The sequence below is a fragment of the Aspergillus nomiae genome, assembly GCF_001204775.2.
Source record: "Aspergillus nomiae NRRL 13137 chromosome Unknown contig00113, whole genome shotgun sequence".
NCBI lineage: Eukaryota > Fungi > Ascomycota > Eurotiomycetes > Eurotiales > Aspergillaceae > Aspergillus > Aspergillus nomiae.
In genome coordinates, this window is record NW_015378168.1 from 25339 (window position 1) to 47176 (window position 21838).

A 21838-nucleotide genomic window follows, 5' to 3' on the forward strand; every position below is an offset into this window, starting at 1 on the left:
AAAAAGCAATCTCGGATCCCGGTTTACATCTCTATCATTCATACACACTCGCACACTCACTTACTTCTATCTATCTCCCTCCCTCCCTCCCTCCCTACCTATAAACATACATCTCTCCATACACCCCCCTATCCATCAACCACCCACAAATCCTAATAAACAACACCACCAAAGCACACCAGAAACAAGAACCAAAAGCAAGCCCGTAAAAGAAAGATCGAGAAGAACAAAAATGAACACCCTAACACCCTCAACCCTCTACATACTCCTCCAATCCCGGTCCACGCCATCGACATTCCACTGGTCCCTGTACACAACCAACACCCACGGCCCCCTAACCCGGGGCACGAAACACGATCTCACAGACGAAAAAGCTCCTCGCCGACTATGGTCCTATAACAGCGCGCCTGCCAACCTGCTCGAGTCTCAATCGCGGCCGGTCATCGCAGCCGTCAAGGTGGACGTCATTGACGACGTAGAGATGCTGCGGGGCGCGCTGGAGGAGTGTCTGGCTAATGTGCCGCGGACGGCGTATTCGTCGCGGTTTCGGGAGGAGATGAGCTGTCGGGTTTGGGTGAAGGAGGCGCTGTGGGGGCTTGATCAGGGCGGGTTCATTGATCTTGGGGATCGGGGGAATGTGTCGGGCATTCAGGGCGTGGAGAGGGAGGTGGTTAGGGCTGGGTTGGTGGCGATGTGGAGGGGGGTTTTTGGGGTGTATGAGTTGGGTGAAGAGGGTCTTGGGGTGAGGGAGGTTGGATAGCTGGTGGTTGGTTGTTTATGTGTTACTTTATTGTACGGTTTTGGGGTTTGTGTTTGGGTGCTTCGAGTCTGAAGTTTTTTTTGGTGGTGATGTCTCTTACTAGTCGTAGTACATTTCACGGATGCTATGCCTACTATGACCTTTTAAGAAATGGAGAGACCACTACAGGTTCACACCTGTAATCCCTCCTAGGAGAAACTTTTTTTTTTTTTTTTTGTTTTGAATTCTCACTTTCCTATTTTTTGACATTCAAATCAAATTACATCGGGGCCATTTTAAACCTAAATGCGAGGACCGAAGGATTTCGTCTCGTGTCATTTCCCGCAATCCATATCACGTCACTTTCCAGGAAGAGGCATCGTAAGGGTTTCTTCAAGATTCTTTTCGTTTTCGACCTTTCAGTGGACCGGCGTTGGGGTGTGCCGGTAGAATACCCCCCCGCTATGAGACTGACTGTATTTATTTGCCGCCAAGGCTGGGGAAGTTCTTCTCGTCCACGGTGACAGGAGCGCTGCGCTCAGTACGCTCAGGGCGGGGACCGCTGCCACGGCCACCACGGGCACCACGTCCGCCACGGCCACCACGGCCACGGGGACCGCTGGTGCCACGGGGAGCCTCAACGAAGCGCATGTCGACCTCAAGGACGTTCTTCTCCTTGCGAGCCTTCTCACGCTTGGCCTTTTCAGAGGAACCCTTGATGTAGTTCTCATCCTCCTCACGCTTGAATTCCTTGGCGTTGGCCCACTTGGAGTCAGCCTTGGAGCCCTCGTTGGCGGCACGGACGGGCTTGGCGCTGAAGTCACCGGCGGCGGCCTTCTCAGCAAGGTAGTCATTATACGACTTGGCCTTGTCAGCAGGCTCGGCCTCCTCGGCGGGAGTCTGGGGCTCGTTCTCGTCGGCCTGGGCGATCTTCTCACCGGCGCGCTCATCGTCCAATTCCTTCTCGCCGCTCTGGCCACCCCAGCCCTGGTTCACCTTCTTTCCAGAGTCGCTGCAGTGCCAACACAGGTCAGTTTCGAACGATCCCAATAAAAACCACATCACCGGCAAATATTTCAAGGGTGGGAAGTCTTACGTCTGGCCGGTACGGGACTGACGGTCGTTACGGGCACGTCCGCCACGGCGGGCACCACCTTCCCTCTCATCGGTGGGCTTCTCGCGGTTCTGGTTGCGACCAGCGTTGCGGTCACGGAAAGCTATACGGAGATGGATTAGCCGGAAGACCCGGATAACGCTAATAAAAAAAGAAAAAGAGACTATCACATACCGGCCTCATTGCCAGAGACGTTGTTACCACGGCGAGAGTTCTGGCCGGCACGGGGCTGGCTGGGAGCCTCCTTGGGGGCATCACGCTTGCCTACACGAGGAGCGGGCTTGTCGATAGCTTTCGTGGGAGGAGCGGGGGGTCTGCTGGGGTCCAACTCGGGATCATTGCCTGAAAAGCGAATCGCGGAAGTACGTTAGATGATGTAATGACTTTTTGACAGCGGAGAACTTGACAATCGCAGCATGAAAGATCCAAAGACAATCCATAGGGCGCAACTCAGGAAGGGTATGTATTACCAAGAAGCTCGTAAAGGTTCTAGATATGAGACATCCGTCAGCATCGCGTTTCACTTTTTTTTTTTCAATTTTTTTTTTTCTTTTTCTTCCTCCCCTCCCTTCACCCAGTAAATTCTTCACTCGAGCACTTTTCATCCCCACCAATTGACTTTCCCATCGATCTGATTTCGAAACCCAAAAGACCAGGGACAATAGTAGCTCCTGAACACCATTCCCGCACGGTAAAAAGCTCTCTCGCACGTACCTTGGACCGGACGTCCGCCATGACGCCTGGTTTTATGAGGGGCCTTCCGGGGAAGGCTCTCCGTTATCGCAGCAATTCGGTACGAAAAAAGGCGGGAGAAGGCGACGAGCAAGGCAGAAACCTATTCGGCGTAGGTATCCGGCCTCTCCTAAATGGATGGTATGGGGAGTTTAAGGGAAGGGGGGTGATCGGGTGGATGATGACTTGAGGAGTTGGAGACAAACGTTTGTGGTTGCTCTGCCCCAATCCGGTAAGGTGTGCTTGCTCGCTAAGCGAATTCGGGTACGCGTGCCGTGATTGGCTGAGGTCTAGGGCTTTAGCCCGGCAATGGCGTCACGCGGGGCTTGCAGATGGCATCATGAGCGATCAACATCAACTGGTCACTGCTCCCTTCGACATCTACGTCACTCTCTCTCCGATGATGATGATCCATGATGTCGTGAACAAAGAATCATACTAAAGTAGTACCGTAGTAGCAGCACAAGGTGGTATTTCTTTCCTTCCTCCAATCATATCCCTTCCTGTCTCAACGTCTCCCGTTAACCCTAATCCATCCATCCATAACATACATACATACATACATCTTCATCCCATAAAGTGAACCATAGACAACGAAGTAATTTTTTTCCTTTTCTTTTCTTGAAACCGCAATACCACAAAAGAACACGACAGGATAAAAAAAATAGAAAAGAAAAAGAAAATTAAAACAGCCGTGCCACCTCATAACCCAGCATAACAATATATGTCCAGAGAATCAAGACTGCTCGGCAGTCCCCTTCAGTAGCTTCACACATATACGCATCATATACACCAACAAACTGTCTTTTGAAACCTCGCAAGCATCTCTTTTTTTGTTCAATCAACAACCAACACAAGCAAATGGTATCAACCGCAAAACGCCGGGCAATGCTTGAAATCACTTTTGTCTTCCGATGCCATGCCGAGGGATGCCTGAACGAAGCCGGATGCGAATTAGAGTAAAAAATCAGTTCTTATCCTTATTTCCCATGGGTATATTTCCTCGACGGATCGTAGACGACTAAAAGGAGAAAAAGGAGGTAGGGGGAAAATTAACAAGGGGTAGCCAAAGTATTGGACCGGGGGTGGAGACGGAAAGTGGTGTTTAGTGACGAGTATTATTCTGTTCGTAGCTGAAGGGGGTCTGGAAGTGCATGCTCGCACTCAGACCAAAGGGATCTGCATCGAGCATGGGCTCATAGTTGCCCAGAAGCTGATTCGTGTTGTTATATGCTCCATTGGATCCTTCTCCCGAATGTGGATTGAATTGTGGCAGATTGTGGTGGCCCATGGAGTGAGAGCCAGGAACCGATGCAGCAGCGTTGAAGCCAGGCACGTATGGCGAGGCGCCCACGGACGACTCATGCTCCTCATCGATCAGGTCGGCCTGAGCGTCATACTCTTGTTCTAGAAGTTATGGTTAGTCATCAACTCGTTACTAAAACCATCATTGGAACGGGGAGGCCTACCAAGCTGATCATAGTGCTTTTGGAATGGCGACGGGTAATACGCTGAGGCGACACGGGGTCCTCGGGGGCCTGCACCACCCGGCAGAGCAGACTTCGGGTCGGTGGTATCAGACTGGGCGACGCTCATGGGAGGCGATGTTTGACTGATATTCCTCGAGTGCGACAGGCGTGAGTGTTGTGCAGCCTGCTGCGGGTCGACTCCAGCTGGGGACATGGCTCCTTGGAAGGCGAACCCAGGTGACTTGGCATGAGACGGCGAGGAGACGTGGGATGGAGGCGTAGCCTGAAATTGGGGAGAGGGGATGCCGTACGCCCCGTCACGAGGCTGTGGCATTCCAAAAGGCTCTCCTTTGGGTGCAATTCCAGTGGGATGCCTTTGAGCAGAATTTCGGTTCATCGCTGCACGCTCCAAGGATGATGGGGGTTTCCCCGCCATGGGGTTGGGCTTCGGACCCCCTGGAGCGCCGGCCTTCAAGCGCAGTTCTGCTTGGACATCGATCCCTACGTATGGTTAATCCATGTTTTGTTTTACTTTCTCTGGTTCATTGATATGTTTCACAGAGGACCAGACAGGATGACGAACCTTTTTCAAGTAAGATGCGTTCCAACAGGGAGTTCTTATATCGCAGCATCAGGCACTCATCGGCGGCCGTGCGATGGTTCTGCTGCAAAGTCTGCAGGGACTCTTCATTGCGCTTGATAGTAGACTCGAGCTGACGGATGTACTCGGTGCGACGTTCACGGAAGGCAGCCTGGGCCTGACGGTTGCGTTGCTTCCGTTCCTCAGAGGTCGCATAGATCTAAGACGAAGGTTAACTTAAAAGAAGCTTAAACAAATAAGCCGGGCGATCATGACGATAAGGGTAGCGGATCAAGATCAAGATAAGCCAGCATAGGTGAGTGACATTAACAATAAATGAATAAATAAATAAACAAAAAAAAGGTACAGGGATGGGCAAAGATAAGAGAAGCGATCGATCAAATCAGAAACATAATGGGCGATGATAATGATAACCGTAATGCGGGGCCCCGGATTGCCATCACACACACCACATGGCGGGTAAAATGAAATAAAATAAAAATGTAATAAAAAATAAAATAAAAGGGAAAAGGGAATAGATCTTACGTACAGGTTTTCTTCCACCCTTTCGTTTCTGCGTCTGGGCCACATCTTGCGTTAAGATCTCGCCTTCAGCCTCGGGGGTTGATACCGCTGAACTGATCGAGCCTCGAGTACAGCGGGTTCAGTTTTAGGGACAACCGTATCCATGGCGGTGTCATTTGGATTGGGATTGGAGGTTTCAACCATAGAGACCATTGGTATTTATTTGAGGGGAAGTATATCTTTCCCCTTGACCTCCAAAGAAAAAGAAAGAGATAAGTAGTGTCCCTTTTGCGTGTATTGGGATACACACGGGGCCTTGGGAAATAGAGTAGTAGAAAATGTTTAACAAAAAATTTCGTAACTGATATCCCAAGTGCCGACCCCCGATGATGGCGGACCCTTCTTTTTTTTTTTTCTTGCCCTTGTTCACCCAAAACCCTCAAGGTTGATAGTAGCCGCCGGAAAAATAAAATCCAAAATAAAAATAATTCAAGATTTTTTCCGGCGGGGTGATTGATAACTTCAAGCGCAAGAAACGCGCGGCTAGGGAGTTAGCAGGGACGTGCGAATAAGGCCAGAAGTTAGCAAGAGGGCCAGCGGAAGGAGTGACATAAAGAAAATTGACGATGGATAAAGAGATAACCAGAAGGTAGACAAGTAAGAAGGAGGAAGGGGGCTGAAGGTGGGAAGATGTGAGGTAAAATTATTTACTAAAAAAATTGGGCAAACGAACAGGATGTTAATAAGAAGGGGGGGAAAAAATTAAAAAGGAAAAAGAAAAAAAGAAGAAAAAGGAAAAGGCGGCCTCGGGAGGGCCCAGAGTGAGAAAAGAGGAGGAACTCCAACCAAGAAAGAAAAGAGGGTCAGACGGTTTGAGCGTAGAAACTTCTCTTTTAGGCTTAAAGCCAGGCAGAAAGAACAAAAAAAAAAGCGGCCAACAAAAAATCCACGTTATTGACTGGACACTGAGGGAGGGGGAAAGACAACTAGTCACAATCAAACAGGAACAATAAAAAGAAATAAAATAATACGATTTGCCCCGTCAGCGTCTGACATTCTTTTCCTTTCTTTTTCCATTTCTTCTTTTTTAATATAATTGACTTTGATCGCCTCCCTCACCGGGGAGATAGTTAGAGACCAATCCTTCCTCCCAAATGTCATGGGGTACAAGTACATCATTCAATCGAGATCCTCCGTCGACTTACGATCTCTCTAGTAGATACTGCGGAGGGATGGGGCCTACAGTTCGTAGCTGACTCTGTCCACCATGATCTCATCGCCGGGGGGTAAGGAGTTTTACTCGAATGCAAGAGGTTGCCTGTTCCCTGCCTCTTACCTTCCCTTGTTCTTTCATTTTTGCCCCCTTCTTCTCCCTCTCTTTCCTATTTGTCTCGACGTCTCGGCAACGGCACCAAAGGCGCTCCACTCCCAAGAGGTCGGACACTGCCGAAGATCCGCCCTCCGTCCAGACAACGAGACTCGTCAGTGCCTCCGTCACTCACGTTTCCCCATCCAGGCAACGGGTGGAGAGTAACAGTGCATGGCTTCCTCCTTGGAACGTGCTTCGTTCACTGGATTCTCGAAGGCTGGGCAAAGAAAAAAAAATAATACGAAACACACAAATGAGAGGGGGAAAAGGTATGCCGGAGGAATGATACTGTCCATCCCCCATCCCCATCCCATGCTTAGCCCTTCTAAGTTCTTTCCTCGTTCGCATCTGGGATCCCGTTCGAACTAATGCCGATCCCAAACCCTGGGAAATCAAACTGGCCTGGAGAAAAGAGGGGCGCGAGATTTTGGAGACGTGCATCCGAAGTCATGCGATGGATCAGAATTTGCAGCCCCCGGAGTCCCTGTTCGAGCGCCAGGAGCCAGGAGATGAGTCGATGGAGTTACGTCGTATTCTGTGATTCACAGTTTTTGGGGCGTCGTCGAATCGAGTCACGTTTTGCCCGCGGAGAAGGATCCCTTGTCACCTGACCTTCGTCTAGGTTTCCCACCGGCGTAGTACTTCTCATGTAATTACTCCCTCAACTATTGACCTTGGCTGTTGGAGATGCACCGTCATACTTCACATCCCAGACATCCCAGACCTTTTTCTCATGCCTCCCGGCGTTCGTTCGGCCTTGGCAAATTCTTCTCCATCCCAGGACTCAGGAGGATTTTGGAACTGTGGTTCGGTTTGAGATTTCTTTCTCTCTCCCCCTCAAAAGGACATACCATCCCCTTTCTTCCCAAGTTCCAACCGGTGTCCCTGTCCAGTCTGGAAGAAGTAAAACACCGGGATCAGCCGACGCGGTACCAACAGGCCGACTCCACTGTGATCGTTGACAGTCCAGTCAGTCAGTCATACGACGTTCATTCCCCATAAGAAACAACAATAGCCGAAACTTAAATCCCACTATTTCCCACCATGGTTGGGCTATCGATGGCGTTTCGAGAACGTGGCCATCAGGAGAGGTTCGTTAACTATTCTGTCTTGGCGGAAATAGTTCTGGATTGTCTTCACGAAACATCTCATGAGGATGACCCCATGTGGATTTGTTTCGACCATGGCTCGATTGATGTCCTTCAAACAACCAAGGAGACTCTCATACGGGTGGTACCTTGGAAAATAAAATAGGTGTAGATCGGAGATTGCCAGCCAAGATGGACTCCTAACCTGGCGCAAAAGTAGACGTAGGATCGAACAAAAAATAATCAAAGAATTCCTTGGCTGACTCCAAGTAAACCGGCGCAACAACATCGCTGAACAACCATCATATCATTAAAAAGACATCCTCGATATATGTACAATCTATCCACACCTCCGACGAAGCCTACCGTACCTTCTTCAGCTTATTCCGCTTCCGCCCTAACACATCGCGGCCCTCCTCAATCTCTCCAGTAGCTTCTCGTTTAGCTTCCCCAACTTCCTTGAGCACGCCACCGCGCACCACCCGTCCTTCAATGCTGACGCCCTCCTCGCTCCATTCTTCCATCTGTCGTTCTACTCGCTCCTCGATCGCTAGCACCAGTTGTACGTCTCGTTGTCCAACTAGGGTAACCGCTTCACCTTGCCGTCCCGCACGAGCGGTACGACCGACACGGTGGACATAGTCGTCCGGATTGCGCGGTACATCAAAGTTGATCACCAGACTGACCGACGGGATATCCAGACCACGGGACGCGACATCGGTCGCTACCAGGACCCGGGCAGCGGAAGCACGGAAACGCGCGAGGTTAGAGTTACGTTCGGACTGGGGTAGAAGACTATGTAGTGAGGTGACTCGATGGGAGAGGCGGCGAAGCATCCGCTCCAGCAGATCGGCGGTCTTAGTATGATTGCAGAAGATGATAGCCGGCTTAGTGGAGTTCCCTTCTGTAGACAAGAGCACGTGTAAGAAGGCCTCGCGGTGCGTCATGGGGACCTTGAGGTAAGTTTGTTTGAGCGTTGGAGGGATTGTGCCTTTATTCTCGGTCGAGATCTCAGTAACAAAGACCGGCGGTTTGTTCTCAGCTCTAGGCATGGACTTGAGAGCGCGCACTTCGGGGGTCAATGTTGCGGTGAACAAGAGCGTTTGACGTTCGCTGGACGGTGGGAGAGCGGATAGACAGGTCTCTACGTCAGGAAGCATGCTTCCGGGACCAGGAGCCAGAAGTCGATCGGCTTCATCAAGAACGACCATGCGGACGCGCTTCAGTCCACGCACCGTATCTTCACCGGATGTATTGATGTGGTCTGCGAGTCGACCGGGTGTCGCAATCACAACATGGGGCCGCTGCGAGAGAGCAAGCGCTTGAGATCGCATATCTGTTCCTCCGGTGATCAAAAGTGGCTTCATGCTCTGAGGTGCCGAGATCGCCTTGATTTGTTCGTAGATCTGCAACGCAAGCTCTCTAAAAGAAAAACAATCAGCATCGTAGCCTCTAAGAAAAGATTTCAGTGACTGGCAACGTACCTTGTGGGAGTTAGGATAACTGCGAAGATGCCAAACGGATCTTCCGCCCATTTCTGCAAGATAGGCACCGAAAAGGCAATTGTCTTTCCGGAACCAGTCCGGCTACCTCCAATGCAATCTCTCCCCTTCAGAATCTCCGGTATACAGGCTTTTTGAATGGCCGTGGGCTTTCTAACCGCCATAGTCGTCAGGGAGCCCACCAACCACGGCGAAACATTGAGGGCTTTGAACGAAGACTCCTCATCCTGCAGTCCAATTTCAAGGGCATCACGAATCAAGACAGGGTTGTCATTTTCCGTGGTTGTGGCAGGCTTATCATCTTTTGCTTCCTTCTTCTTGATACGAGAGAGGGTGGGGAGCGGCGCCGGAGCAACGTAGGAGTCCACTGAAGACTCCGATAGGCGTCTTCTTTTGGGCGCGCGATTTTGCAGCTCCGTTTGCTCAACGTCTGAGGAGTCTGAGGGCTCGTGAGAGCCGTCTGATACGGGCTCCGGGGAGCGAGAGGGCGCCATTGTTATCTGTTCAAATCTGTTGGCTTTTCTGCGTGCTTCATGAAATTCTTCTAAATTTTGCGGCAGAAAAAGTTGACCGCGCAAAGGCGGTGTTCCCACATGGATCAAACCAATCAAGTTGTCTAGTCTTATCGATAAGATTCAATTCCCGAAAGGGAAATTAGTGTGATATCCCGTACAGAAGTAGTGTAGTATACCTCTGTCTTTCTCTACTTTCAAGAAAGAATACTAGTTAACTATTAAGGGACTATATACAACAGCTGATCCTACTCTCGAGCACAGGAAAGTCAGATCGAAATTCACTCCTTCGCATGTGTTGTTACGCTCTGAGTACTCACTCCCACACAGCGCTGACAAAGTAGCCGTATTCATCAGCTATTGTCCTGTTGATAATTGACTTTGACCTTAGAGAAGGGGAACCGATACAGACGTGACAACTACACCACAAGCTGCTTGTAGCTTGAGGCAGGGGCAATAATTTTGTAGGGCCCACACCAGTCTTGGTAGACTGTGATCATTACTTTAGCCTCAAAGGTTTTAACCAGATCAAAGTTTTACTTCCAACCTCTAGGCGGTGCATATGCCAATGATAATGGTTGCCATTGCCAGGGTTAAGGGAAATGATCCTATTATTCTGACGACTACCGGATACACCACAGCTGAGTTGTTCGAGAGTCTGACGGTGAATCCGATAGTTCGTCTTGAGTATTGTACAAGTGCAGCGCGTGAAGTACGAAGGCAGTCGTAAGGGCATCTTGTTTGTTTAGGGATACCATAGGGAGGTGGCCAAGCACCCATATAGAAGTTGGATTTGAATCCACGATGAAAAACTCATGAATGTCTTGGTAAGCTAAATAAAAGAGAAGAGAGGAGAAGTTCGTCAAACTGAAGTTCCTGTCACTGAACCCAGGGCAAGGATAGATGTTAATGAAGTCAATACACTGTATGGGGCTTCCAGGAAAGTTGACTGCTTCCCCTATGCATACAAACGTGTAAGTAGTGGTTCCGGCAAAACCGACCATTTCTTGCTACTGAGATATGGTAGCTAACAGGAATGACGCATTTTAACATTGGTCCTGAATAGCGAGTTTGGTCATAATTCGATGGGCAAACCCATTCTATCTGCAAGGCTGTGAAGAAACGTAGCGGGTGAAGATACACGGGATGGCATGCTGCTGAGCCTTCTTTCCAATCTGAACAGATTCGAGTAAATGATAGAAAAAAGTGCTGTCTGTACTGCGGACGGCCATGAACACCATACTCAGATACTTGGGTGTTCGAGAACTCTGCCAATGCCATCAACCGTAGAAGTGGACGACGTTTGTCGTTTTCCCGTTTGATGATGCGTCACGGGGGTTCGTCATCTCCGTCCACTCGAATCACCCGTACAGGCTACATACTACAGAGTAGAACAATTCGATTATATCCTCTTTCCTAACCAACGCACTGGCAATCTTGAACAGATGAGAGTCGAGAATTTTTGTTCCCCCCATTGCTCTTTCCATTGACTTTAGAGATCACGACGTAATGGAGTAAGTCTGGTATCGATTTCGCGGAGCCCGTGTATGTTGATTGGATCCCACTGAGTCCCATTGATATATGCACCTTGAGAAAAGGAAGAAGAAAAGCTCGGCCAGAGAGGATTATGAAGGGAAAGAGAAAGCTGTGGGAAAGGAAAGAGTCTGAATAGTGAAAAGGATGGGATTCATGAATAGGTGCAAACTTCACATATGATGCCAATTCTGACATGGTATTCATCTGGGTATCGGGAGTAATGTGGCTGTGTGCTGCAGGTAATACCGTCAATGTCATTAACTGTGATCTTTCTATTAAAGTAAGTCCTCTAGGCAAGCCATTGCGCTGATGGGTCCATTCATATATGCTTCTTTTTGGAGATATCTCTGCCAATGTCACTTAGTTAGATATAAGGTACATGCAACTGCTGTTAAGAACACGAAGAATATGCATTCCAGACGCTTACAGAAGATAAGTATGAATTAGCGAACTACTATGAAGAGGCCGGCGACCTCAGCAAACTACAAAATACAATTGTTAGTAGAAGTAATGCCCCTCGCCCTGTTATCAAACTAAGCCGGTTTTCCACATTTTCCCTAGCTTGCACCTAACACGACAAAATAGGCCAAATACGACACTGTATCTTTTTAAGCGGGCGGGGGAGGAGGAGGTTGCTCGCTCGGGGGCTATAACGAAGGTCAGCAAGGCATTCACCTAGATCATATAGGTCCAAGGGAACATACAGGAGGTGGTGGTCCTTCACCAGGAGGAGGGGGTGGGGGTGGTGGGCTGCCACCGGAGCCGTAGTACATAGGCGGCATGCCCGGTGGAGGAGGAGGAGCTCCCATGCTAGAAGAAGCCCCGGGAGCGCCCATGCCCGGAACGGGAGGAGCGTATCCGCCATAAGAGCCATAACCATACGCAGCCTGCCCACCCGGAGGGGGCGGAGGGGCCTGCTGCTGCTGCTGTTGCTGCCAGGGTGCAGCGCCAGGGGCTCCGTAGCCACCCTGCGAGCCATATCCATAATCGCCTCCACGGCTACTCTGAGCCCATGGGGGTGCGCTTCCCTGGTCACGCGATCCATAGTCATCACGGGAGCGGTTGTCTCGGCCTCTCTGTTGCCAAGGAGCCACATCACTGGGCGGTGGCCCACGCTGCCACGGCTTCGCATCACGGTCGTCGTAACCCTGATCGGGACCAGCTTCGATGCGGCGAGGGATGTGGCCATCTTCACCTGGAGCTCCTCCCGACAACTCTTGCATGAGTTGCTGAAAAACAGTGTCAGTATATATCCTTGATTGATAAACTCAAGGGCAAGATGGCACTTACCTCCATTTCACGGTCGACAGCGTCGCCGCCACCAATAGCCCTACGGCCTCCAGCACCAGCGTAACCACCATTGTTACGCCAGTCGGTGCCTCTCTGACGGTCAGGACAATCACGGGCCATGTGACCAGCGTTGCCACAAACACGACAGATGATGTTGGCGGTAAAGTTGCGCTGTTCTGGACAGTCATACTTGCGATGTCCAATTTGGCCACCTGAAAAGAGTCAGAAAAACCGAACAAGTTGCAGCGCACAGATGTACTTACAATTTTGGCAAGCCTGATTCTCATCATCACGCAGAGTACCGTTAAGAGCGGCAAGCTCTCGAAGCTGGTTCCGCTTGAGCTCGTTCTGACCCTCGGGAATTGAAGCAGCCTGTTCATTATACTTAGTAATCGATTGACATAGAATGAGATAGGGAACAACGTACCGTCTCAATAACGTTATGCACCAGTTTCTTTGCCTTGTTAACCTTTTCTTCAGTGTCTGCCATGATCAAACAATGGAGGTCTTCTTCCTGGTTGCTAGCGTGAGCGGCGTCAGAGCGTCCCTTTCCTTCCTTGACAGAGCCCTTGCCACGAATAGCAATTTTGGCACCGGATTCGGTTTCCATCTTCTTCAAGGTATTACCACGAGGTCCTATGAGTAAGCCAACTTTAAAAGGTAGCAGAAAGCTAAGTGTTAGTTCAAGCTGTTATTAGAAAGAAATGGGAGAGCAACGGTAAAATGTTCAACATCACGCATCAAGGGTTAGCAAGAAGCGAGCCGAAAAGGCACCGACGGGCGATGTCTTTCTTACGAGCCCGACTCGAGCAAAGAGTCACGAAGTACACAACACAGGAATGGTTAGGAGTTAGAGGGTTAGTTATCATACTGAAGTTAATTTCTGGATAGTCATTCACTGGAACGTAGACCTTCTCCTGAGTCTTGGTAGGACGTCTGTAGTCAGAAGGCGGGTGGTAGTTAGGAATGGTCTTCATGGCCTTCTCGACGAGCTTGTGCCGCTCATCCTCGAGGCGCTTCCGGTAACGGTATTCCCTAGTGTTTACACGTCTGCCAAAGTTATCGTACTGCGGAGGGGGTGACGGAGACCTGTAATTCGAAGATGGATTAGCTATGCTGAGATGATGAGGCGAAAGGGGTAGCGTACCTGTCACCATCCGCTGGGACGACATCGTTGATACGAAGCTTTTGGCTAATCTCCTCAATACGGAGATGAAGCGTATAAGCTTCAAGCTGCTCATTGGTAAAGTTTGCCATGATCATCGTGGGCAAGCCCATGAGACCGGCAGCCTTGTTCTCTTGCGCATCGCCCCAACGGTTGCGCTTCTTGCGCTTCTTGACCCCGTCAGCTGGAGGGTCAGCTAGAGCAATAGTAAGCATCTCCACGTATATAAGTTAATAAGAGGTTAGGGGTGAAAGCAACATACCCCGAACAGGACTTCTGCCACGCTTGTGCTCCCCGACAGACGAAGGAGTTGCTGTGCGGCTCTCCTCCTCTGCGGGATCATCACCACCAAACCGTCTCCGGCCCAGAGGGACGTTGTTGGAGCCTGTGACTCCTTGATTACGCCAGGCCATTTTCCCTGGACTTGCGCTGCAAATGAAGTTAATCTATTGCCTTGCGATGTGAGTAACAGGGTTAGTGGCTATTAATGGAAAATAATAATGAGAGTGAAAAAGTAAGGTGATATCAAGGCGGACTAGCAGGAGAGGTGGCAAGCTTTTGTATCCACGTGAGATGTGATGACTAAGCATTAGGAGCTTCCATGGAGGAAGAATAATGACGAGAGAATGGCTTTACATGATCATAATGATTTCTGTTCACATCGCTAACATAGACAAACTAATTAAATTATCAACTTCGCGAGTCACATTCTGCCACAAAATCGTATCGTTTAGTGCTTAGCGTCCGCTTTCATGCCCTGCACAATCCACTCCCGGGCTTTAGCCGCCTCCTCTTCGATAGTTTTCTGGTCCTTCAGGCGCTCCTTGATAGTATGAGGCGATGGAACATGGCGACCCTTCTCGACGCCCTCCCGAGCAGCCATACGCTCCTCCCACGCCTTCAGGTGCGGGAACTCTTCAATATCGACACCGGCCCATCCAGCAGACGCAACCCATCCCCAGTGCGAAATATCCGCAAGCGAGATGTGGTCACCGACGAGGTATCCTGACTTGGAGTTGGCAAGGTGCTGGTCGAGAACGCCGTACAGTCGCCTCGTCTCGTTGGTATACCGAGTCATGCCGTACTGGATGCGCTCGGGTGCATAGCGCACGAAGTGATTTGCCTGGCCTTGCATGGGGCCCACGCCAGCGTTCTGGAAATACAACCAATTGGTCATCTCGTAGTATTCGCGGGTACCCTTAGGGTAAGAGATCTTGTAGTCCTTGTCATATTGCTCGGCAAGATAGGTGAGAATGCCGCCAGATTCGAACAGACGGATCTTTTGGCCATCAGAGAAGGTGTCGGTCAGGGCCGGAATACGGCCATTGGGGTTGATCTCAAGGAACCAGCTAAGTGGAATTAGCCATGCTCCTGTTAACTTCCACTTTCTGGCTAGAAGGTCACATACGGCTCTTTCTGGGTATTCTTGCTTATGTCAATGTTCTGCACCTTATAAGGAAGTCTAAAATTCGCATCAATTAGTTCACCGGTTCTAAGAATGATGGGGTTGGATTACAAACGCACCCCAGCTCTTCCAGCGCAATGGAGATCTTGATTCCATTGGGAGTCTGGCAGGTGTACAAAGTGATATCGGGTTGGCTCATCTTGGTTGAATATCTATGGCGAAAGCTGGTCAAATGATTGGGGCGGCTGTAGCGACAAATAAATGAAACTGAGGGACGAAAAGAAACCGACGGGACAGCCGGTATAAAAAGCATCGTCAGGGAACTCCATTGATTAGTTATTGACCCCGCGGATGGATGATTAATAGGGAATCAATGATGCCATGGCCTGTCAAAGCTTCGGCCCCACTTTGATCTTGATTTCTAAGCTGTCAAATGTGTGCTTCTATAGTTCTACGTCAAAAGGTTCCCCATGTGCGCGGCCTTTCCGCCCGAATTATTAAACTGACCTAGCTTTCTAAAACAGCTACTATTCTTCCATTTTCTGAGAATTTTACTAGTAAATTTACATGTATACTAGGGATAGACCTGCGGCCCCATCCGGCTGGACCGCAGCTCAAGTCAAGCAGAGCGCATTATTTTAATACGAGACTTCTAGACTCCAGACAGCAGTCCTATTCTGTCGGGTTACAACAAGACCTTTTATAGTAAAAGGATTATATAATCTAAGAGGAATTTAATTAATTTAAATAGTTTAAACAACTCAAGCAGTTCAAGCAGTCAACGCAGTGGAAGTAGTTAAAGTAATATAAGTAGTCGAGCATCTACAAAGGATGGGCCTCCTTTGACTTGTACCGGGAAAGCAGCGTCTCCCTCCGGAGCGGTGGTGGCATTTCAGGAGCAGTGGCAGTGGAGACATACGCAGAATCCCGCATCCAGTCCGACTGGGGCCGTGTACTGGTCAATCTTCCGGCTGGTGCGGTCGACAGCCCGTTTGAGGGTACCTCTGAGGGACGGCGTGCGGACGACAAGGTCAGCACGGCGGAGAAGGATAATATCCCACAGCCGCTCACAGAGAGCCCCGAGGGACTCATTGAGGTTGGGACAACCACCCGCGTTGGGACCAAGATGCATTTGAAGTTTGCGTCCCCGGAATTAACCTGGGTGATGGAGGATGGAACAACATGGCAGCCCGAATCATGTGCAATGGGTGCGCCTGGATCATCACTTGGATTCTCTCACAGGCTCCATGGGCCGGGGCAACGACCAATGTCGCCCAATTAATAAGTTATGAGCTCGGAAGCCGGGACCAAGGCCGCCTCGCTGTCTTCCTTACCGACTCCAACTGGATGAAGGGGGCCATCGTCAAGGGCTCTTCCCCAATTCAGGCCTCTCGGGTGGGATAATCTGGACCCTGACGACGAGCAGTTGGCATATCTGAAAGAGCTGGGAATGCTCTTCGGTTGTTGGAACCATCCCAAGGTGTGGCACTCGTTCTGTGACAGCTACAGTGGGATGCGCGACGTACTGCTTCAGTTTGATAATTGGTACACTGCCAACCGGGGGCCCAGCGATCTCGTTGGGAGTGGAAGAAGTTTAACCAGCTCGAACTCAAGCGGATTGTCGAGGAAGGGAAGGCATCGGCGCAATATCTCAAGGAGAGTCGTAAGCCGGTGCCGGGCTTCTGGGGGTGGTGGTGGACGCTCAAATGGCAGGGGGCTGTTTACCTATTTCCCGGGGAACTTTCTGTATCAGTCTGGCACGATCAAGCTGGATCAGACCTGCGTGAATTTGCAGTAGCCAGTGACGAGTCCTGGACGGGTCGTTCAGTCAGCTCATCTAGATCTAGCAGCGAGACATGTACATCTGGGTGTCTCCCCCGCCGTACATAGCTTATATTTTGACCGTATGGGAAGAAACGTACAAAGTGTAATTATCCGAGGTCCGCCAAATTCTCACTGTTGAACCCTCATCAGGGGGTTGAAGTCGTAAAGGGCGAGGAGGATTGGGGAAAAGTTAATAGTTGGTGGAGTGGCTGCTAAGCCTAGACGAACGCTAATAGCGCCATGCCGCCCAACATATAAAGGTGCATGCCACCCGCCGCGTCTCTTTCTCTCTCTCTCTTTTACGCTCCTTCTTTTTATAGATCAAGTCACCGTTATGGGCGCCAGCTGGTCATCAGACCACCCTACTGATCTAGAACAGCACCCCGATCCACCCAGCCAGTCCAAATACCCTCGATATGGGGATGTGGTCCCTTCGGTCTGTAGCGACCGCCCAGAGGACTTGTATGATGAGCTGTATGAACAGATATACTTTGTACAGCATGCTAACCAAGAATTTATCGTGGCCTTTCAACGATGCGAGAAAGAAAATCCCCGTGTTGATCCCGAGGAGTGGTTTACTATTGCTGAGCGAATCCCACGGGTATATGAATATCTGGCACACAGTACCAGTGCCCCGAATGTGGATATAGACCAACCGATTGATCTTCATCCCTATATCGTTAAGTGAATAAACCCTCCCTGTCTGCTTATCTCTTTTAATCACCACTAAAATACCACAATTTTATATGGGGAGTAGATATCTTGGCCGTCTCCCTGTAGGATATCTGCTGGAGAAGCTAGATCCCGGCCCACTGAGCGCTACGACTCTGCCACTTCTGACTACCTTTCCGCGCATGTCTTCCGAGAACAAGGACTTTAGAGAGCCTCTTCTGCTCCTCTACTACCGCTGGGCACTGCAATCGCTTACTATACTAGCCTTCTTACATAAACACAGGGTCTACCTGATGGATTTCAGCTCGAGCACCATATGGATACGCGATGATCTCTCGATTGCACTATCAGGATTTGTGAACGCAACTATCCCGACAGATGAATGGCCTTACTCTCCCGACGGGACGAGATACGAAGAAGAGATCTATTACCCAACCAATCCCGAGAGTGGGCACCCAGAGCTCAGTCCGAAGATCGATCTCTCGGATTGGGCGACCTTTGTCTGGCAATTGATGCGAAAGGATGCGTCCAGTCATAGAGCGAAGAGGTGGGCGATGCCTACCGATCCATTGGATCCGACAGAGTTGCCCGGGGAGGTGAATGTATGGGAGTACCATAAGCAACGGCTGAAGGAGGGCAAGCTACAGCTTTTAGAAGAGGCACGATTGGGTCCGATGCTGGTTAAGGCCTGGAAGGGGCAATATGAAAATGCTCAGGAGATCCTGCAAGAGATACGATCATATCTCCAGCAGATTGGGGTTCAGATGGACGGAGAGGATGAGGTCCTTCTAGATGATGGGCGAAAGTGGGAGGATGTATTCACGGTAGTCCAGACAGATGGCGCCCGCTGGGGTCGGGAGATTAGATATAAATAATAAATAATATCTATGGGTCCATCGCTCGACTACCTAGCTGAATATTCTAGATAATAAAGTGATGAAATTTAAGATATATTATAAGAGTGACTATAAAGCTTACTGGTTTAGGACTTGACAACGAAGCCCCGAGCGTAACAACCACCTTATATACACCCACTATCTTTTCAATTTGGCTAGAAAATAACTTTTCTGTCTATAAGCTCTCTAGCCCGAGTACTTCGGTAAAGTTAAGCTTGAAGGACAAGTTTAGCATATATAATTTATAACAGCTGAACCGGTTTCGTTAAAGCTCCCTTGGCAGTATTCCTCAAGACCGACAATAGAGAATCTCTGTATATTAGATTCTACCTTGGTAAGTTTATCAGAGACTCTCTGAATTTAGTTTTTTTTACTTTATCTACTGTATTTTCTATTACTCCTGTTATACTATTCATAGTGCTGTTTCCTGTATTCTGTGTAGTGTTGCTCATATTGTACAGAGTTAATAAATATCTAAAGTAAATTCTGCTACTGCAGCTAAGGAATCATTCAAGACTGATTGTGATAAGATAAGTTCCCCACAACGTAATCAGCGGAATTATCAAGGGCTTCGTTCCGCATAACAGTTCCAGCACCTTCGGAGGAAGCTCGCAGATAGGTAAGCACTAGTCATGCACTGCAAGAGCAAGTTACAGCGGGAACTAAGGCACAGATCTAGAGTCTAATGAACGGCTACACTGACATTGAGATGAGCAGTTGAAAAACAAAATGCTACGTCAAAAACACAACCACACCGTATATACCACCCTATCGCCAATAAAAGTAACCAGCCACGAACGAAGATACATATTTTTTTTGTGTGTATATACCCTGAGAGAATTCCCCACGTATGTCTGCAGAGAAGGTAGAAACGGAAGATGTAAGAAAAGGAACGGGCAGAACACACGAGACTCTGCTCAGCCATTTTGTGTATCTACCATGTGAAACTCTCCTCGATGTAGTCGACCTGCGTTTGGTTCTGTCGCTTGCGGCAGACTCGCCGGACGTCGTCACTAAGACCACCATTTCCACAAACAAGCACACCCATCGCACCCACTTGGGATTCAACCTCCATTCCGAGAAGAGTGTCGATGTTTGGTCGGCCGGGGAACATCTGAACGGTGGAGCTTGGGCTTTGGATTTCTTTTGTGTTGCGGGGACGGGTGACGAACAACATGATACGCAGAACCTCTCGGCGGCGATCCATGGCCAAGATGCTGGTCATCCATGGGCGAATCCATTCGAGGTGTTCTGGGGATTGAATGATCCAGACAAGAGTCACGCGACGTGCCGCAACGGTGCCCTCGGCATAGCCCTGGACCAGGTGGCGCACAAATGGTACTTGGTGGGTGATTCCAACACCGCCCGCAAACAGAACAACTGTACCGTAGGAGTCCATGGAATGAATACTGCCATACGGTCCCTCGGCGAAAGCTCGCAACGTGACTTGACTGTTGGGAGAGCTCAGGGCCCGTTGGAACAGCTTGTCAGTAAAGCCGGTCCGACGACGAACCAGCAGGGATAAGCTGGTGTGCTTTTTGCCGAACATATCTTGCCGAGTCACGGGAAGTCCCTTCTCATCACTAACGAGCTCTTCCGCCTCGCTCCAACCAACGGAGAACGGGTGCGAAGACCACCATCCAACGGTAGGAATGTACAGATAGATGTGCTGGCCCGGCTTGAAGGTCCAAGGCCGCGCCATCCTCAGTGTGATTCTCATGGCGTCCCCAGGAAGGGCCTCCACCAAGGCGGTAGTGGATTTCCTGCCACAGTTGCGGTACAAAAGGATAGCAAGTCTCGAAGCTCGCTCGAGAGCCCAGAAAATGATGGCAACGAGCAAGTATGTCTGTGCCGGAAGCCCATTGAGATGAACCCACAGGAAGCCCATTGAGAGCGCAGCCATGATAATGTGCAGGTGGAGGAAAGTTTCATAGAATGCGTGGCGGATGGGAGAGGGGGAATGCACCACGAGACCCACAAATGCACATGTAGCCTGCAGCGAGGTAAGCAGATGCTCAGAAAGCTCGTCGGCTAAAATAACTTACAATCAAGCCGACCAGGAGGAAATTGCTGTGTCCAAGAGCCTGCCCAACGGCACTCCAGCCGACTAAGCAGTAATTAGCACCTAATATTGACATTGTAGACCACGAGGTCCAGGGGACGTACTTTTCTGAGCCTTGGGAATAGCCCAAGCGAAGACATGGGCAAGAGTCTCACAGACGACGATCCGGGCAAGCCAGCGGTGGATCAGGTTGTAAGTGTCGAAGGGTACCTCGAGCAGTTTGATCAGGGGATTGTTTCTGCCGGCCAGCAGCACGAGAGGGATCATGTTCACTGTGGCCATGGTGCCGGTGCGGTTTCGGATGACACCGGCGACAGAATTCTCCTCCTTCTGGTAAGGAACAGTCACAACGCAAACGGTCACGTTCATGGCGATGATACCGATAAGGATAAAGGCATGAAAGCGACTAGGTAAGGTGCCCATGTTGACAGCGCGTGACAGCTGAAATTCCCGATTATGGCGAGTGCGAAGCAATGGCGCATAGATGACATGGTTTTTCACAAACGAGAGGGTTTCATGGGGCGATCTGAAGTAGCGCTGTCCTGAGTTATTGAAACTTGCTAATCGTCGCAAATGGTGCGAGATCCGGAATCCCATCTTCCAGACATAGATGAACGCTGCCATAAGGCCGAGAACCATGAGCGAGATGCGCGCGAGGTCATCGTTGACAATCTCGTAGATCGCCCAATCGCCACCACGCTTGTCGAGAACAGTTGCGGAAGAAAGTCCTACCAGGGACAGACAGAAAAGTAGGTAACTCATGGTTACCAAGAGGCTTCCCTAAACCGAAGCAACGAAAATAAACGAAAGAAGACTCTATGGTCAACAGACGAACTTCAAGACTTGGAAATTGATGCGAGACCAGCTCAGCAGATAGAGAGAGATACCCGAATCCGCAATCGACGAGGGAAAGACGTCCAGCTAACTCGTCATACAAGCCACGACGTGATGATCAGTAGCAAGTGGGCGACAAGAAATCCAGGGATTTATGATGCGATACGAGATGCCTATTGTTGTGAAGACCCAGGGAATGAATAGAAGACAATGGCCTTGTTAGCGTCCAGCAATCTCCTCTATACGCCAGGCAGGAGACAATCGAGCTGCGGATCAAAGAACGACACAGAGGATTCAATCCTTTGTTGAGCAAGGCAGGTCCCAGCAGCAACGGATGCTGATCGGAACTTGAATGCTTAGAGGCGTGGATTGCCACGGGTCGGCTGGCAACGAAAGGAATGTGAGAGTGGGTGAGGTGAACCAGTCACTTCTTTCTTTTTTTTAGATTTCGAAGTCTTGCGGCTGTCACCAAAGTAAACGAAAAACTAGTCGCACGAAACCCACAGGATCTCTGCCAAGAATCA

The 21838-nt window shown here is 49.9% G+C and overlaps 7 protein-coding genes across 7 annotated transcripts; 2 read left to right on the plus strand and 5 right to left on the minus strand.

Moving 5' to 3' along the window:
- Positions 1-232: 232 nt before the first annotated feature.
- On the plus strand, positions 233-760 carry ANOM_005126 (uncharacterized protein; the record flags this gene model as incomplete). The annotated part of the gene is made up of 1 exon (XM_015550383.1): positions 233-760. The coding sequence occupies one exon, from the start codon at positions 233-235 to the stop codon at positions 758-760; it is 528 nt and encodes a 175-aa protein (XP_015407410.1).
- A 459-nt stretch (positions 761-1219) lies between these two features.
- stm1 (putative telomere and ribosome associated protein Stm1) lies at positions 1220-2762 on the minus strand (the record flags this gene model as incomplete). The annotated part of the gene is made up of 5 exons (XM_015550384.1): positions 2568-2762; positions 2324-2342; positions 2028-2195; positions 1836-1956; positions 1220-1751 (listed from the first exon to the last, which is right to left on the minus strand). The coding sequence occupies exons 1-5, from the start codon at positions 2586-2588 to the stop codon at positions 1220-1222; spliced, it is 861 nt and encodes a 286-aa protein (XP_015407409.1). The 5' UTR covers positions 2589-2762.
- A 928-nt stretch (positions 2763-3690) lies between these two features.
- Positions 3691-5225, minus strand: ANOM_005128 (bZIP transcription factor (MeaB); the record flags this gene model as incomplete). Its single annotated transcript, XM_015550385.1, has 4 exons — positions 3691-3992; positions 4055-4555; positions 4638-4854; positions 5181-5225. 4 exons carry the CDS (start codon positions 5223-5225, stop codon positions 3691-3693), a joined length of 1065 nt encoding a protein of 354 aa, XP_015407414.1.
- Positions 5226-7978: 2753 nt separating this feature from the next.
- On the minus strand, positions 7979-9612 carry dbp8 (ATP-dependent RNA helicase DBP8; the record flags this gene model as incomplete). The annotated part of the gene is made up of 2 exons (XM_015550386.1): positions 7979-9038; positions 9101-9612. 2 exons carry the CDS (start codon positions 9610-9612, stop codon positions 7979-7981), a joined length of 1572 nt encoding a protein of 523 aa, XP_015407413.1.
- A 2162-nt stretch (positions 9613-11774) lies between these two features.
- Positions 11775-15392, minus strand: ANOM_005130 (uncharacterized protein; the record flags this gene model as incomplete). Its single annotated transcript, XM_015550387.1, has 11 exons — positions 11775-11813; positions 11871-12395; positions 12457-12668; positions 12720-12828; positions 12884-13107; positions 13328-13545; positions 13604-13817; positions 13884-14067; positions 14385-14970; positions 15030-15083; positions 15146-15392. Coding segments are annotated over 11 exons (2565 nt in total), but the record flags the coding sequence as incomplete, so codon positions are not given.
- A 1792-nt stretch (positions 15393-17184) lies between these two features.
- On the plus strand, positions 17185-18397 carry ANOM_005131 (uncharacterized protein; the record flags this gene model as incomplete). The annotated part of the gene is made up of 2 exons (XM_015550388.1): positions 17185-17534; positions 17608-18397. The coding sequence occupies 2 exons, from the start codon at positions 17185-17187 to the stop codon at positions 18395-18397; spliced, it is 1140 nt and encodes a 379-aa protein (XP_015407422.1).
- A 955-nt stretch (positions 18398-19352) lies between these two features.
- Positions 19353-21242, minus strand: ANOM_005132 (ferric reductase family protein; the record flags this gene model as incomplete). The annotated part of the gene is made up of 3 exons (XM_015550389.1): positions 19353-20411; positions 20464-20525; positions 20585-21242. 3 exons carry the CDS (start codon positions 21240-21242, stop codon positions 19353-19355), a joined length of 1779 nt encoding a protein of 592 aa, XP_015407420.1.
- Positions 21243-21838: the final 596 nt, after the last annotated feature.